Source organism: Mirounga angustirostris, unplaced genomic scaffold (assembly GCF_029215605.1).
Source record: "Mirounga angustirostris isolate CCGP_5_RB_7025 unplaced genomic scaffold, mMirAng1.0.hap1 SCAF_7, whole genome shotgun sequence".
In the NCBI taxonomy this organism is placed as follows: Eukaryota; Metazoa; Chordata; class Mammalia; order Carnivora; family Phocidae; genus Mirounga; species Mirounga angustirostris.
In genome coordinates this window covers 35,992,791-36,007,425 of record NW_026991715.1, presented here as the reverse complement: position 1 = coordinate 36,007,425, position 14,635 = coordinate 35,992,791, and the positions used below count along the sequence as shown (strand labels likewise).

General features: G+C 52.1%; 1 protein-coding gene across 2 annotated transcripts; it reads left to right on the top strand.

Moving 5' to 3' along the window:
• Positions 1-554: 554 nt before the first annotated feature.
• Positions 555-14,592, top strand: SPRY4 (sprouty RTK signaling antagonist 4). 2 transcript variants are annotated; one of them, XR_010413037.1, is made up of 3 exons: positions 559-764; positions 9,892-12,268; positions 13,598-14,592. XR_010413037.1 is itself a non-coding variant. In XM_045894398.2 (2 exons), the coding sequence occupies exon 2, from the start codon at positions 9,939-9,941 to the stop codon at positions 10,836-10,838; it is 900 nt and encodes a 299-aa protein (XP_045750354.1). In that variant the 5' UTR covers positions 555-764; positions 9,892-9,938; the 3' UTR covers positions 10,839-14,592. The 2 variants fall into 2 exon arrangements, 1 of the variants encoding a protein (XP_045750354.1); XM_045894398.2 differs by having other exon boundaries at positions 555-764; positions 9,892-14,592.
• Positions 14,593-14,635: the final 43 nt, after the last annotated feature.

Below are 14,635 nucleotides of genomic sequence, written 5' to 3'. Positions count from 1 at the left end.
GGTAAGCGCAGCTTCAAGACCCCTCCCCCCGACGCCCCTAGGCTAGAGAAAGATAAGGACCCCCGTAGGGGTCTTCCCGTCTCCCGCCCCGCCCCCCACCCCTGCGGCGGGTCGAGATCCCTAGATCTAGCTGACTCCTCCCCACCCAGCACTCGACCCAGGATTCAGAGGCTGCAGTGCCCCCCGCCCCCCAACGACACTGACGGTTCCTGCCCAGGCCCGCAGTGGCGTGAAGGTGGCCTTTACCTCCTCTCGCAGGCTGGGAGGGGGTACAGCCCGCGCAGCTGAGCCAGCTGCAGCAGTCGCCGCCGCCCTCCATTCATTAAAAAAAAAAAAAAAAAAAAGACAACAACAACCTCCACCCCTTTTTGTAAAAGAACGACGGCCTCTGGAGGAGCTAGAGTCAGCCCCAGCAATCAGGGGTTAAGTTCTTTTCCGGCCCCCCATTCATAAAAAAAGGAGCGCGGCGCATGCGCGCGCGGGGTCTCTTGTGCCCACCCATTCATAGAATCGTGAACGGAGCGCGTGCGCACTGGAGCTCCCTTCCCTCCCATTCATAAAAAAGCCATTTTCCCAGGCAGTGGTTGCAACACCGCCGCGGAGGCAGCGAGAGGAGCTGACAGCGCGGAGCTGGCCCTGCGGTGCGCAAGGAGTCCTATCGGTTTCTCCCGCCGACGTCTGCGTGAACAGCGGCGTCTGACCCGCCCGGGTTCGGGGATTTACACAGGCGTGGAGCAATGCTTGTGGTTCTGCGGCTCCTCAAAGTAAGTCCCTGGCCGGTTTCGGGATCCGAAAGTACCCCCTCTGAGTCGCGACACGACTCCCCCTCCGGCTGGGGCAAATGGTGCGCTATTTCTAAGCGCGCCTCAGTGTTCCTTCCCTCTCCCTGCGCCTCCTCGAGCCGCTGCGGTGTGCCGCAGCTCCCTGACGCCCTCGGCTGGGCCGGCACGGCGCCGGGGGTGTTCACAGCCTGGCACCGGAGTTTCCGACCCCGGGGCACTGCCAAGCCCGACTTCCCCACTCTGCGACTCAGAAAGCCCCGTGCGTGTCCCGGGAGTTTGCTTCTGGCCTGGTTTCTTTTCTCCTGCCACCACCCGCCTCGAGCGTTGGAATGGGAGGCTCTGGGCTCGGTCAGGAGCCACCTCTTGGGTCCGGCGGGCGCTCTTGCCCTGGGCGGCTTGCCCACCCCGGGCTCCGTGCCCACGGTGCCAGCTCTGCCCAGATCTCCCCAGCCCACTGCAGCGGCCTATGCTCGACGTAGGTTTTTCTTTTCCCTTCGGAGCCGTGACGGACTGGGTTTTCTACCCTTCTGCCTCCTCCTCGATGGTCAGCACCGAGATGGCTCGGGACTGGGCATTTCTGCTCCCTCTCTTTGGCGAGGCGGTTCCTCGCCGTCTGACCTTTGATCTGCTGCTGCATTTTATGCTGTGCATGCCTTGCAGTTGTCTTTCCCTTCCCCGGCCTCTGCAGGGCCAGAGGCCCCTCGGCCTCCTCGTGCCCCCCTTCTCTGGGCACCGAGCCGTGCCGGGCCCCGGGGCCGGGCCGCGCTGGGGCTGTGGTGGGGGCTGAAGGTGCGTTTACATAACGCCGGGCGTGTGGGAGCTGGAGAAAGAGGTTGCATGCGTAGGAGAGATAAGGTTCCCGCTTTCCCTCCTTCTTGGTGGTACCAGGTTGACATCACCGAGAAGAGAGAAATAGAGAGACGGTACGTTCTGAAAATTCTGACTCTCCAAGGCCAAAGGGGCAAAGAAGGGGGGCAAAGGCGGGTTTGGGCATCCAGGGCAGCTGGAGGTTGGCTTCATCACTGGGGCCAGGGCTGTGCCCAGTTCCCCCTCTATGCAGACGATCAAAAAGCATTTAGACAGTAGCTGCTCTTGTGCAAGAAGACGATTTCTCAATTCTCTGATTGGGGCTGGGGGTTGTGGGCAGAGAAGGCAAGAGAGAGGAAAATGGTTGCATGACTTGACGGCTGAGTGACGGCCAGAGAAGCAAACTGGGCCGGTGGGGCTGAATGGTGGTGATTAGAGGGGAGAGCTGCTGGCTGCCTCATTCACCAGCTGCTGGATGGGCGTCCATGTTGCCAAGGCTGGGTGAGGGCAGGAGGCTGCGTTCTGGCGCACTGAGTCTCCGGGAACCCCCAAGCATGGTTAGCGTTGAAAGGAAAGGTGTGGGTTCAGTGGGGTGCCCAGATCCAGTGGGAACCCCCACTTTCCTGCCTCCAAATCAGTGGTGTGATTCTCTCCCGTTTGGGGAGGGGCAGGAGCAAGTGCATGCCTGTCTGGTTAGCTGACCAAGGCTCTCCAATCTTTCTGATGAAAGCACACAAAGCTGGAAGGTGAAGGCCTAGAGCATTTAGGAAATACGGCCTTATCAATCTCTTAATAAGCTCAGTCTGGCCTGCAGCCCTACCCAATATTGCACTGGTGATTTCACAATGTTTAGAGTTCTCTGGATCTTCACATGAATGGAGCATAAACATCTGAATTGTTCAGTTTTTTTTTCCTTTAGTCTGTGGGTGTGGGGTGGACTAGGAAAAGGAAGGCTGCAGTAGACTCTTTTAGCTCTGTTTCAGCAGAAGGGTGGGAAAGATGTAGACTTGTCCAGTGTGAAATCTAGTTTCCTCTCTTTGCCAGACCTTGGGAGCAACCTCACTTGCCAGCAGGCTTCAGACAAATCCATTAATGTAGGCAGTGCACACAATGACCAACTGAGATGCTACGTTTGGCCAGTACCTGGTAGGAGGCATTTTGATGGCATATTTCTGAAATATCCATGATGGACAAATGTTGGTCAGTTAGGTTGAGGAAGACTTTCATAAGACATCTCTTATTTTCCTTTTTTAGATTCTGAACCCAGGAGTCATTCCTCTTTTTGTGGAGTGGAAATCCTCCTCATTCCCACGACCTTTTCCAGATTACCATCATTTTGAAATGACAACATTTCCTTAAAGCTTTGGTTAGGCTTGGTGGGAGGAGACAGAACACATAGACTAGAATGATTCCTGGCTAAGCAGGACAGAAACTGGTGATCATTTGGAGCTTACAGATGCCATTTTTGTTTTAATCCTTCCAGAATAGGTATTCCACCCTCTGTCCAGCGTATTTACTCACTCCTCCATCTCCATCCCCCCCCCCCCACTCCCACTCTGGTAAACCTGACTGATTTAGTCTTTACCCAGAGGTGTGGCTGACTTGAATAACAAATGAAGGCAGCCTTTCAAAGCAAAATTCGAAAGTGAGTGATTCAAAAATAAAGGGAGGAAAAAACACTCATTAACACCTTCAGAAGTGGCCCTTGAAGGGGTACTGCTCTGCGGTTTGATACTTTGGGATAACACATGGGGACTTCCGCATCCAATTCCTGATGCTAGCCCCTTGGTGTGACATCTTCTAGCCCCAAGTGTGGGGCCCCCACAAGCATTTTTCTTTCCTCAGGCCATCCTCTTGGGTAGGACCTAGATGTTTTTACCAAGGAGGTTTGGAAAGGAGCCCCCTTTCTTTAGTCAGAGAAGTTCAGTGTTCTTAGAGCGTTAAGGCATTTAATCTGGTTCTGACTCCAGAGTGCCTGTCCCGTTGTCGCTTCGGAGTTGGAAGTTCCCCTGTGAGGAAAACTTCAAGGAGTCTTGCACAAAGCTGGATTTAGGGACACGGTTGAAAAATTTGGATTTGGGATGTAGATATGAAAGTGTTCTTAAGGAAAGGGCGAATGGCAAGAGTGGAAAGGTCCCATCTCAGGGCAAAGCTGGATCTCCCTGATAGAAGGGAAAGCAGTGACCTGTTGGAATATATTTTTGGTCTTTCAAAAGAGCCAGAGGAAAAAGGTGATGAAGAGCAACATACAGAAAACTATTACTCCTTTCAGACCAAGCTAGGGGCCAGGTCAGAGCAGATGAGTAGCTAGGAAACCTCCTAAGTTTGGGCCTTAGTCTCTCCATCTGCAGAGTCGGGGAGGGGCGAAGGAAAGAAACTTCCCAAGGGGGCTGGGCTGGGCTGGGCACCTCAATGAGGACCTGGTTCTAAGGGAGCCACTTCCTACACAGGAGTTGCATGAGGTTAGAATATGGGGTATTCTTGGCTCTCGGGGGTCTGGGGCCACCCTGCGGATCGGACAGCTGACAAGGCTGGGAATGTATCCGGGACATGTGGCTGGATTTAAGAGGCTCCACCATTCAGCTGTAATCGTGATTGTTCTTTCCAAGGACAGTCAGTGGAGGAAGCAAGGGCACTGGGGAGGGAGCACAGATGTGCTGGATCTAGTGGAGAAGGGAAGAGGCCCTTCTGGGGCAGGTGGCCATTTACAGAAGAGTGGCTTCCCTTGTCCGGTAGTCTTTCTTTTTCTGGTTGGGAGAAGGGGGCAGTCATCTCCTGCCCCATCCCAGGAGTAAACTAAAATCTATTATTAGGAATCTATTATTAGAATCTCTTAGAAATCTCTGGTGGAGGGTGGTGAGACAAATTATCTTGGTGTCAGTGAGCAGGGCCCCTCCAAACTTTGATGTGGGCCAGGAGTTCCCAAACTGTGATTTCTAGTATCTCTTTAAGGGGATCTGAGCAGATAAACAATGAAACCAACATTTAAAGCCAGGTAGAACAGCCCAGAGCCAAGTACAGCAAGACCCTCCCCGCTAGCTAGTCCTTATGCTGGGGCTTTGGCGCTCAGCTGACTGGTTGTGGATGAGGAAGAGGAGAGGGTTGGGAACTGCTAGCTGGTAATGGCACAAAGGGATGAGAAGCAGCTGCTTTCTTTTGTGATCTCTAACGGATTATGGCCAGAGGTGAGCTCCTTAGTGCTGGTGCTGGAGAGGGGTGGGATTCTCTGAGAAATCCAGCTGCATCAATGCTTTGTTCTCTGCAGAGATGCAGAGATGGTCTTCCTCAGTGGGGTGTAGGGAAGGCAGGTCCCTGGCTTTCCTCACCACCACCACCACCACCACCACCACCCCGCCCCCGCCAAAACACCTTTTAAAGTCTTTTTGAAGTAATAAGGCATTATTCAGTTGGAGTTTAATTAACTAAACTGGGCTGTTGTCACAAAGAACCAAGTGGCAGTGGGGGCGGGATCCCTGGCAGCCTAGAGACCTTGTCTTCTGACCTGATAAAAGGGTTAAACAACCCTTTTCCTGGGAGGACCTGCCGAGACTGACTGGAGCAGTGCAGAAATGGCCCATTCATTCAGAGCCTCTTGCCAGTCTGTCATGTGCTGACCTCTAGGTTCGAAAGCACAGCTGTCAGGTTTTCCAACTATTTCCCAACTCCTCTTCCCAGGGTAAGTCAAGGGGAAGAGGTGGGTGGGCGGCGTGGACCTTTCACACACCCCTTGATTCTTTTCAGCCTGCCCACCTCGTGAGGTCTGCATCCTGACGCCCAGCCCCTCCCACAGGTACACAAGCCACAGACCACAGACCCCCAAGTGGCAAAGACACGAGTGTATGTGCTCTGGGCTTTGCGATATCTTGCTGATTCAGTATTCTAGGACTGGCTTCTGGCTCCCTCTTACTCAAGCCCCTCCCTCCCTTCCCCACAGACCTGGAACAGAAAGCTCCATCTGAGAATGTGCCCTAGGGACCCTTAAGTTCAGCTTTGTAGGAGAGAGGAGAGGGAATTCCCTCCCATGTCAGGACCTCCTTTAAGAGACTGCTTTGTGGTGAGATCCTACAAGTGAGACTTTAAAAAAAACCCAAAAAACTAAAAATGAACACACTTAGTAAAGCAGCGGTGTATGAGGTGACAGAAGGGATGGTAAAGAAAACTGAATTGGAAGCCAAGGTAACTTGAGCTCTGGGCCTTCCTGTAATGACAGATTTCAACCCCCCCCCTCCCCCGCCACCAGCCTCCACTCTGCACGGTGAGAATTCCCTCAACGGGGGCGGTGGAGGGCGCAATCTGATGTAACCCCTGTCTGGCTTCATTTCCCTACTGGTTTGGTTAAGAACCCCATGAATGGCCTGATGAGGCTCCCTGAGGGCTGGTGGCAGACTGGGGAGACTAGTAGAGTTCTTGGCGGTGAAAGTGATCGGGGCTTTCCTGCCTTCATGTGAATACCCAGACGTTACTGTAAGTCAGGACTGTGGGGTTGAGGTGGCAGGCTCTGGAGCCTTTGCTGTCTGGGTTCAAATCGTGACCTAATCACTTAGCCGCATTATGACCCTTTGTTCTTCATTTCTTCCTTGCAAAATGGGTGTTACTCTCCAAGGTGATGGTGTGAGGATTAAATGAGAAAATCGCTGAGGGCTTAGCACAGACAGCCTGACACGAAGATATGTTTCATAAATATTAGCTGCTTCCACAATTATTGTTATTTATTATGAGAAGTTGGGAGTCGAGGTAAAAGTTTCCTTTCCTTATGCTAATCCATAATAATGCCACCTAAAACTCGATAGTGGTGCTTCTCTGACTAAGTGGAGTGCTGGCTTTGTTTCTCTGTCCACAGTCTTCCAAATTGGCCATCAGTCTTCCAAAGAGCCTAAATGAGGCAAAGCCTCCTCTCCCCTATTTATATTATAAATCTCTTCCTTCCTTGCAGGGGAAGCAGAGTACATATTAAACTGCACTTAAGTTCCTCAGCATTGCTTAGGCTGGAGGCAGGGTGTGTCCCAGTGAGTAGAGATTGATCTTCTAAACCAACTGAGGGTTGGGGGTTTTTTTGAGACCTCATTTAGCTATGCTGAGGGGTTATCAAACAGGCTGCTCAGGAAGTAGTTTTTCTCGGTCAGCCAAATGAGTTCTACCCTCCTGTGGAAGTCCCCGCTAATGGGGCGGTAAGGCAATGAGGCTGGAGGAGGGTTTTGGGCACAGCAGCTCTGAGCCAGCCACTGGTTTTTGCTGAGCTGGTGGCCGGAAGGAATCCGACATCAGGTTATGATAGGGAAGATGCATTTTGGAATATGCCTGCTGGAGCCCTCTTGGATGGAGCATGTCCCAGGAGAGCTGAGTCATCATGGACCAAGCTCCCACCCCCATGTCTGGCCCCAGCTCTAAGTCCAGATGTTGACAGCTACCTCTGGAGGGTGATGGGAGCCTGCTGAGGCCAACATCCCATTGCCTGCAGGCTCTGCGCCCACCCTGGCATCCTGGTGGGAATTTTCCATGAAGGTGCCTTCTGATTCCAGGGCCTGTTAAAGTCCTTGAGCATTGCCCATGCCTTTTGTTTTACCCACAAAAAAATGTGGCTGTTTTGAAGAATCCCAGGAATAGAACTGGAGGAAGAAGAGTGGATAATTTTCTTCTTTCCCCTTACTTTTTCCAACAGCATGGCAAGTCGCTATCCTAGCCCTAAGAGACAAAAGCCCAACTACATGGGATAAGACCCTGAGCAGTCATGACCCAGGCTTCTGGAATAAGGGAATCACGTTGTCTTTGTCTGGGGTAGGGGTTCAGGCTGAGACACCTCTTGGCTGGTGCCAGAGAGTCTCATCCTATGCCTCCGTCAGCATTTTCCCTTCTTGTGCCCAGTCACACCTTTTCCTCCAGGCAAAGTTCCTAATCCTCGTCTGTTGACCCTAAACCCATTTCTTTTGGAGCTTGGAGCCCCTGCAAAGAATAAGTGGGCTGAGAGAGCATTCCCTAAAGTTCTGCCCCACGGTTGGCTGGGTCCTTGGAAAAACTCCTCTCCGTAGATGCATATTTGACATCCCCCCCATCCAGCCCTGACCACAGGGTCCCTATAAGAGGCTGCCTTGGTAAATGACCATTCTTGGTGGCAGAAGTGCCAGACACTTAAGGCTAATTCTGCTACAGGGAAGTCTGCCATTTGAAGAAGATGCTCTCCTTTCCTCCGAAGGGAGTGTGGAGACGGGAGGCAGGTGTTGCCATTAGGCAGACTTGGTCCCACATGAGAAAAACCGCACAGAAGTCCCGGCATCTTTTAAGTAGGTAGAGCCATGGAAGCAAAGCCCCATGGGCATACATGCCCCGTGCAAATGGGAAATCCCAGTTGACTGAGCACTGAGCCTTATGGAAAAGACTTGATGGCTTTTTTTGCATTTGCAGTATAGATGAAATACAGATGAGAAGAACCCTGTCGTAAAAGTGGGTAAAGTTCCCTTTTATCCCCTTCATGAACTCTGTATCTAGAGCTAGCTCTTTCTTTTAGACAGATCAGAAAGCATCTATAGAAGCCCTTCCCCCAACAAGTTCACCATTTCTGATCAAATATTGTTTCCAAGTAGGGGAGTATAAATGAGTTATCCTGAATGCCTGCCCCCCCCCCCCATTCCTCAGTGTAGACATTGATAAGTGTGGATGAGTTACCTGGGGCAAGGTGTCATTCCCGTGATTGGAGTACTGGGATAGACCAACTGTGTACCCAGTCTGGAGGGGCAGGGGGTTAACTGGAAATGGAAACCTGTCAACCTCCGCCCTCTTCTTAGCATTACCTCTTAGGCCAGATGAACCTCACAGCAGAGGCACAGGGACCGCTCTCCTAATGAGAACCTCATTAGCATCATGAAAAGGCATTTACCAAACTCTACCCCGTAACACATTTATTCAGTGGTCTGTTCTTTTTTTTTTTTAAGACCATTATCTTTCCCTTCTATCCGCACCTTGTTCTGTCTCACACCCCCACTCCCTAGTGGACTCTTCCCAGAGTCTAATCTTTCTCTTGGATTCCAAATTGTGTCCCCTTGGGCAGAGGTCTTGGCCTTCTGCTGCTATTTCTTTAAATTGATCTCCAGCTGAATTCCGAATGTAAAGGTCAGCAGGCGAGGAAATGGCACTTCTAATAGAAAACAATGTGCACTTTCTAAATTTGAACCAAGTCGTTTCCGCTCTTTGATTTAAGTGACTTCCTGGGGTTCCGTGTCAGGCACTGCAGTTGAATCTTTGGCGGGATTCCAACTTAAAATTGCACTCTCTTGGTGAAATTAGAAACTGATCCAGAGTTGGCTTAGCTATTCTAGTAAATAGCATTTAGGCTGAATGTTCAGCTCAGCATTTGGAAATGGGTGATGTGAGTGCCCCTCGAGAGGATTTCCCATCCAAGTTGTCAGAAGTGCTCCTAGCCAGGGGTTATTAGCCACTGGAGGTTGCTGCTCTTAGAAGTGGTGGTACTAAGTTAATATCCTGGATGTGCAGGCATCCCGTACAGCCCTTCCTTCTCTTGTGGCTCTGTGAAATAAAGACTTGTTTATCCAGCTGATACACTCCATGGGAGCTTACCGGGGGTATCTGTCATGGTCACTACATCCTCAGCACAATGCCTGGCACACAGTCCTTTGGGTGTTCAGGAAATCCAAGCTGACGCTCTCTGGAATAGTGACAAGATTACTGGCAGGCAAGATGCTAGGTACTGGATAGCATTTTCTCATTTAATCCTCACAAGAACCCATTTTAGAGATGACAAAACTAAGGCATAAAGGTTACAGAACCTTACTTAGGGCAACATTGCTAGGCAGGGGGTGAGAATTCAAACTTGGATCTGATTCCAGAGCCTGTGTTTATAACCACTGAGCTATCTATCTTGAAAATAGAGCATATTTCACAGCCGTTGCAAGAATGAGTTTGGTCGGGCTAGGTTTGAACTCCTGCTGAGTTCTGTTGATAGTTTTGTGTGCCTTTGGACAAGTTACTTTGAACCTTCGTTTTCTATAAGTACAGAAGGGATAATCATAGTAGTTACGTTTTAGAGTGACGCGTCAATGACGTAATATATATGGTGCTTAGCAGAGCGTGTCGCTCATCAAGTGCTGAATAAGTGTTGTTTCTGCCACTCATTATTAATTGTTATTATTAATCATCTAAGCCTCCATGCTGGAGAGTCCACTCAGAGAATCCAGTTTCCATTTCATTTGTACTCCCGACTACCTGTTGGGAGGGGTGGGGGTGTTAACAGGCCAAGTACTGATGCCTGGAATCCACTCTCTCTTCCTTTTCCCCACCTCCCCCCACCCAGGGCCCCTAGAAGCCTGTTCCTCTGCACAGTCCAGGACCTCCAGCCCCATGGAGCCCCCGATCCCACAGAGCGCCCCCTTGACTCCCAGCTCAGTCATGGTCCAGCCCCTACTTGACAGCCGTATGCCCCACAGCCGCCTCCAGCACCCACTCACCATCCTCCCCATCGACCAGATGAAGACCAGCCACGTGGAGAACGACTACATAGACAACCCTGGCCTGGTGCCCCCGGTTGGCCCCAAGCGGACCCGGGGCGGGGCCCCAGAGTTGGCCCCGCCACCTGCCCGCTGTGACCAGGACGTCACCCACCACTGGATCTCCTTCAGCGGGCGCCCCAGCTCCGTCAGCAGCAGCAGCAGCACGTCCTCTGACCAGCGGCTCTTAGACCACATGGCACCCCCTCCCGTGGCTGATCAGGCCTCCCCGAGGGCTGTGCGCATCCAGCCCAAGGTGGTCCACTGCAAGCCCCTGGACCTCAAGGGCCCGGCGGTGCCCCCGGAGCTGGACAAGCACTTCCTGCTGTGCGAGGCCTGTGGCAAGTGTAAGTGCAAGGAGTGCGCATCCCCCCGGACCCTGCCCTCCTGCTGGGTCTGCAACCAGGAGTGCCTGTGCTCGGCCCAGACCCTGGTCAACTACGGCACCTGCATGTGCCTGGTGCAAGGCGTCTTCTACCACTGCACCAACGAGGACGACGAGGGCTCCTGCGCCGACCACCCGTGCTCCTGCTCGCGCTCAAACTGCTGCGCCCGCTGGTCCTTCATGGGCGCCCTGTCCCTGGTGCTGCCGTGCCTGCTCTGCTACCTGCCGGCCACCGGCTGCGTGAAGCTGGCCCAGCGCGCCTACGACCGCCTGCGCCGCCCTGGGTGCCGCTGCAAGCACACGAACAGCGTCATCTGCAAGGCGGCCGCCGGGGACGCCAAGGCCAGCAGACCCGACAAGCCCTTCTGACACTTGGGGTCGAAGCCCCCGCGCGCCCCCTGAAAACCTGGTTCCCTTCTGACACCTGAGAAGACCACAGCGGGGCCGGAGGTTTTAGCGTCCCGAGGCTGACCTTGCCGGGCTGCCCACTCCCCACCCTCCGCTTCGGAAGCCGTGGGGACCACCGCTGCCCGCCCTCTCGCCCTCTCTTCCCCGAAGGGATGAAGAAGCACTTCGAGTCGTGTTTCGGTTTTCTTTTTCCGGGCCCTGGAACTCTGTGGCAGGGGCGTGGTGTGGCGGGGCGGGGGGGGGGGGGGGGGATGGGGGGCGTTCTTTTTCAGAAGACCCAACACAGATGGGGGCACATATCCGGAAGTTGCAGCTGCTTGAACCGCCTTCCCGGTCCCTCCTCCCACCCCCCCCGCCCCCCCCCGCCCCTCCCCTCCCCGCCCCTCCCCGCCCGCCCTTCCGTTCTCTTCGGCTGCCGGGAAGGAATCATTAACTGCGGGACCAGGGGACCTTTGAAGAAGACCCTTGGAACGCTGACTTTCGTACTGCTCCTCCCCCCCAGCCCCGGTTGCCCCAACACCCTGGGGAAGGCGAAGACCCTGGCAATCCCTGTTGTATATACTTGGGACCCCCCTCCGAGCAGGGGCTCATTCCCCACTCTGCCTCCCTGGAGCTGCAAATGGATTTAGGAGCCACTACACCGTGCAGTTCTCCCTTCCAGCTTCATCACTAACTCTCGGGGGTGTTGCGCCCATAACACCGTCCTTCGGTTCTTACCGAGTCACAGACTCACCTGCCACTACGTGCCCCGAGTTCTCTCTACCCAGATCCTTTCCAGAAATTTTATGGGTAGAGAAGGCCGGGGCGGCACACGCGAGACCAAATATCATTTTGCCAATGAGTCTGAGGCTGTGGTCTCTGGATCCAGTCATTATGTTTTTATAGAACAATTAAACCAGATGCTATAACGGTGTTAAAAAAAAAATAATAATGAAACACTTGCTTCCTTTTGGGCCACCCCCCAGGAAGGGCTGATTTCAAAATCTGGGGGGCGAGCAACCTCAAGGACCACAATCCCCCTTCCCACCAAGAAGAGGATTTTAACAGCAAAGAAGAGAGGCAACACCTGTTGGCAGAGTGACAGAGCCAAGCTGGGTGTGGGTTCCTTCTCTTCTGAGTCTGCTGCTTGCTGTCATAGCCTTTTGTGTACAGTGATGTGTCTGTATCTTTAATGTAAATAGACAGATGATGAAAAAAGAGTCTATTTTAGTGTTAGGAAGCCCTGGCGGGGAGTAAGAGCAAGGGGGGTCGGAATTCTCCAGGGGCTTCTTGGGATTGAGCCCTGCTTCTGTGTGTGGCCACACCGCCTGCCCCCTCCCAGCAGCCCCCAAAGACGTAGCAACTCTTTCTCTCAAGGTGCTAAAGGACTCAAAGTGCAGCACGTCCAGTGGGTAGGTACTTGTTGCATGCAAAAGCTATATTGTGTCTGGTCCTTCCTCCCCAGCTGTTGTGCAGGGGGTTTTGCCTCGTGTGATATTCTGTGTGTCGTCCCACCCCCATGAGAGGAGGTGGCCTGGGTCAGAAAAGCTACCCCAGGTGAAACTGGAAGTGTATTAGGCAGACCTTGCGTAGCATTTCCAGTTTGTTCTGTAGGAACAGAACTGCCTCCAGGGCGGAGGCAAAGAGGCAGGTAGCTGTGATTGGCATGCACCCAATGCTCAAGGACTTTTTTTTCCTTCTTGAAGACTAGTAACATCTTATGATTTAGAATAAGTTAATCGTAACCGTAGGTATTTATTGATTGGAGGAAAGGAGGGGAGGGTCTTATTATTTTAGGCTTTATTTATATAACATTTGCTAGCTTGTAAAAAGTATGAAATATTGCATCTGCATTTTTCTAAGGCTGATTCATGTAGCTACCCTTGCCATAGTCGTGATGGATGTATGGATGTTCTTGCACAAATAGGAGGGAATGGTAGGAAAAACACATTCAGCCAACCACTTATTCTAATTGAATGTATCAGATGTGTACTGAAGGGGCTGGAGATGTTTTCCTCGGAATAGGCGTGCAGAGGTTACCCCCAAAATGAAGGGCACGCGTCCACTCTTGGCAAGGCTTCAGAACTTTTCCCAGGGCCCCTCTCAAATGTCTCCATGGGAAACTTGACCCAGTGGCAAGTTGCACTTTGGTGATCTTGGTGTTCTACACACCCGTTCTGTGGAGAATTGATTTACATAAGCTGTGCACACACACACACACACACACACACACACACACACTACAAACCTACCCCACCGACCCTCTATCTACACAGACCCTGTTTCCTGACAAACAGCCTCCTGACCCCTGATGAACCCTGACTTTGTGTACATAGTTGTAAACACAGATTTTTCTGGTTTGGGTTTTCTTTTTTCTTTTTTTCTTCCCTCTGTTTTGCCTTGTTCTTTTTGGTTTGCATTTAACCTGCTAGATGGATGTGTGCCGAGCTCCCGGTGTCCCCTGTGCTCAGTGGTAAAGGGAAGCAGTGAAGCAGCTCTGGTTCTCCCAGCTCTGTTGCAGGGCAAGCCCTCAGCATGTTTTTCTCAGCTTCTTGGCAAAACAACAAAACTGGCTTGCCCGTGGGTCCTGGGGGCCAGTCAAGGGCCACTGAGGGACTGAACTCTCAGAAACACGACACATTTCTCTGGGTGCTCTGGCTGATTGTGTTTCCATCGGCAATAGCTTGCTTGGCTGGATTATGCCTCATTTTAACCTTTTTTTTTTTTTTTTTTTTTTTAAGAGCCAGCTGGTTCCCACTTCTGTTCAGCCTGGGGTGGGTGGTGGTTCTGCCTGGAACTGGGGATAGGGTCCACAAGCCTGGGTCCAGGACACATGTCCCAGTAGGCCGTGGCTGCTCCCACCCTGAGGGTGGGTTTGTGAAGGCCCAACACTCCAAGAAGCACCCTGAGAACTGGCTCTAGGATAGCCCAAGATCTTCCGGATGGATGTCAGGGTGCAACCAAGGCTTCTCACAGTCCCTCGCTGGAAGGAGGTGAAGACCAATCCCCGCTGCTGGTATGGGCCCCTTCACAGCCAACAGAAGTGAAAGACCTTCATGTGACACGTCTAGTTCTTCAGCGCTGTGGAGTCTGCGTGGGTCCCCAATGTACATTGAGTGGGGCCCAGTTAGATAATGACTGGCCCAAGTTTGCACAACATGGAAGGTATTGGTCGGGAGCAAACACCCCGTTTCCATCACCTCGAAGCTTCATAGTCTCCCCCGCTGCCCCAGGAAATGGCTGATGGGGTCGGGGCAGCATGACTTTGCACTGTACAGTTCTCTAGGGCATCTCCCAAGCTTCACCGGCCTTCTGGTTCATGCCTTCGGTAAGCATTTCCATGCCCTCTGCTTACTGTGACAGTTGATGACAAATCTTGCGCTGCCATGTTTGCTGTGGGTAACTCCGTGTGGTGTCTGTCCTACTTTGCTTTCTCTTCTCACTGCCCCACAGTTTGGTTTTGTGTTACAAACAGAAAAAGCTGTTCCGAGATTCCCACCCCACCACATTCCTCCTTCCTGTTCCCTCTTCACTGTAGCCCCTTCTCACCCCACATCAAAAGTTACCACAGAAGGTTTCCTTTGTATAGAATATTTATTTTGAAGCTCTATTTTAATAGTATTTATTTTAGAAAGTCTACTATTGTAAGAGTTCTTCTGTTTGTGAAGAAAAAAACAAGTTAAAAACTGAATGTACTGATCTAGAAAATATATATAAATATATATTGTTAAATATACACAGGACTGCCGTTTCCCGTGTGTTTGTGTTCACACCCCAGC

What these genes read in the sequence shown, in the direction of transcription:
- SPRY4 (XM_045894398.2), top strand. Translation starts at nt 9,939, where the DNA reads ATGGAGCCCCCGATCCCACAGAGCGCCCCCTTGACTCCCAGCTCAGTC.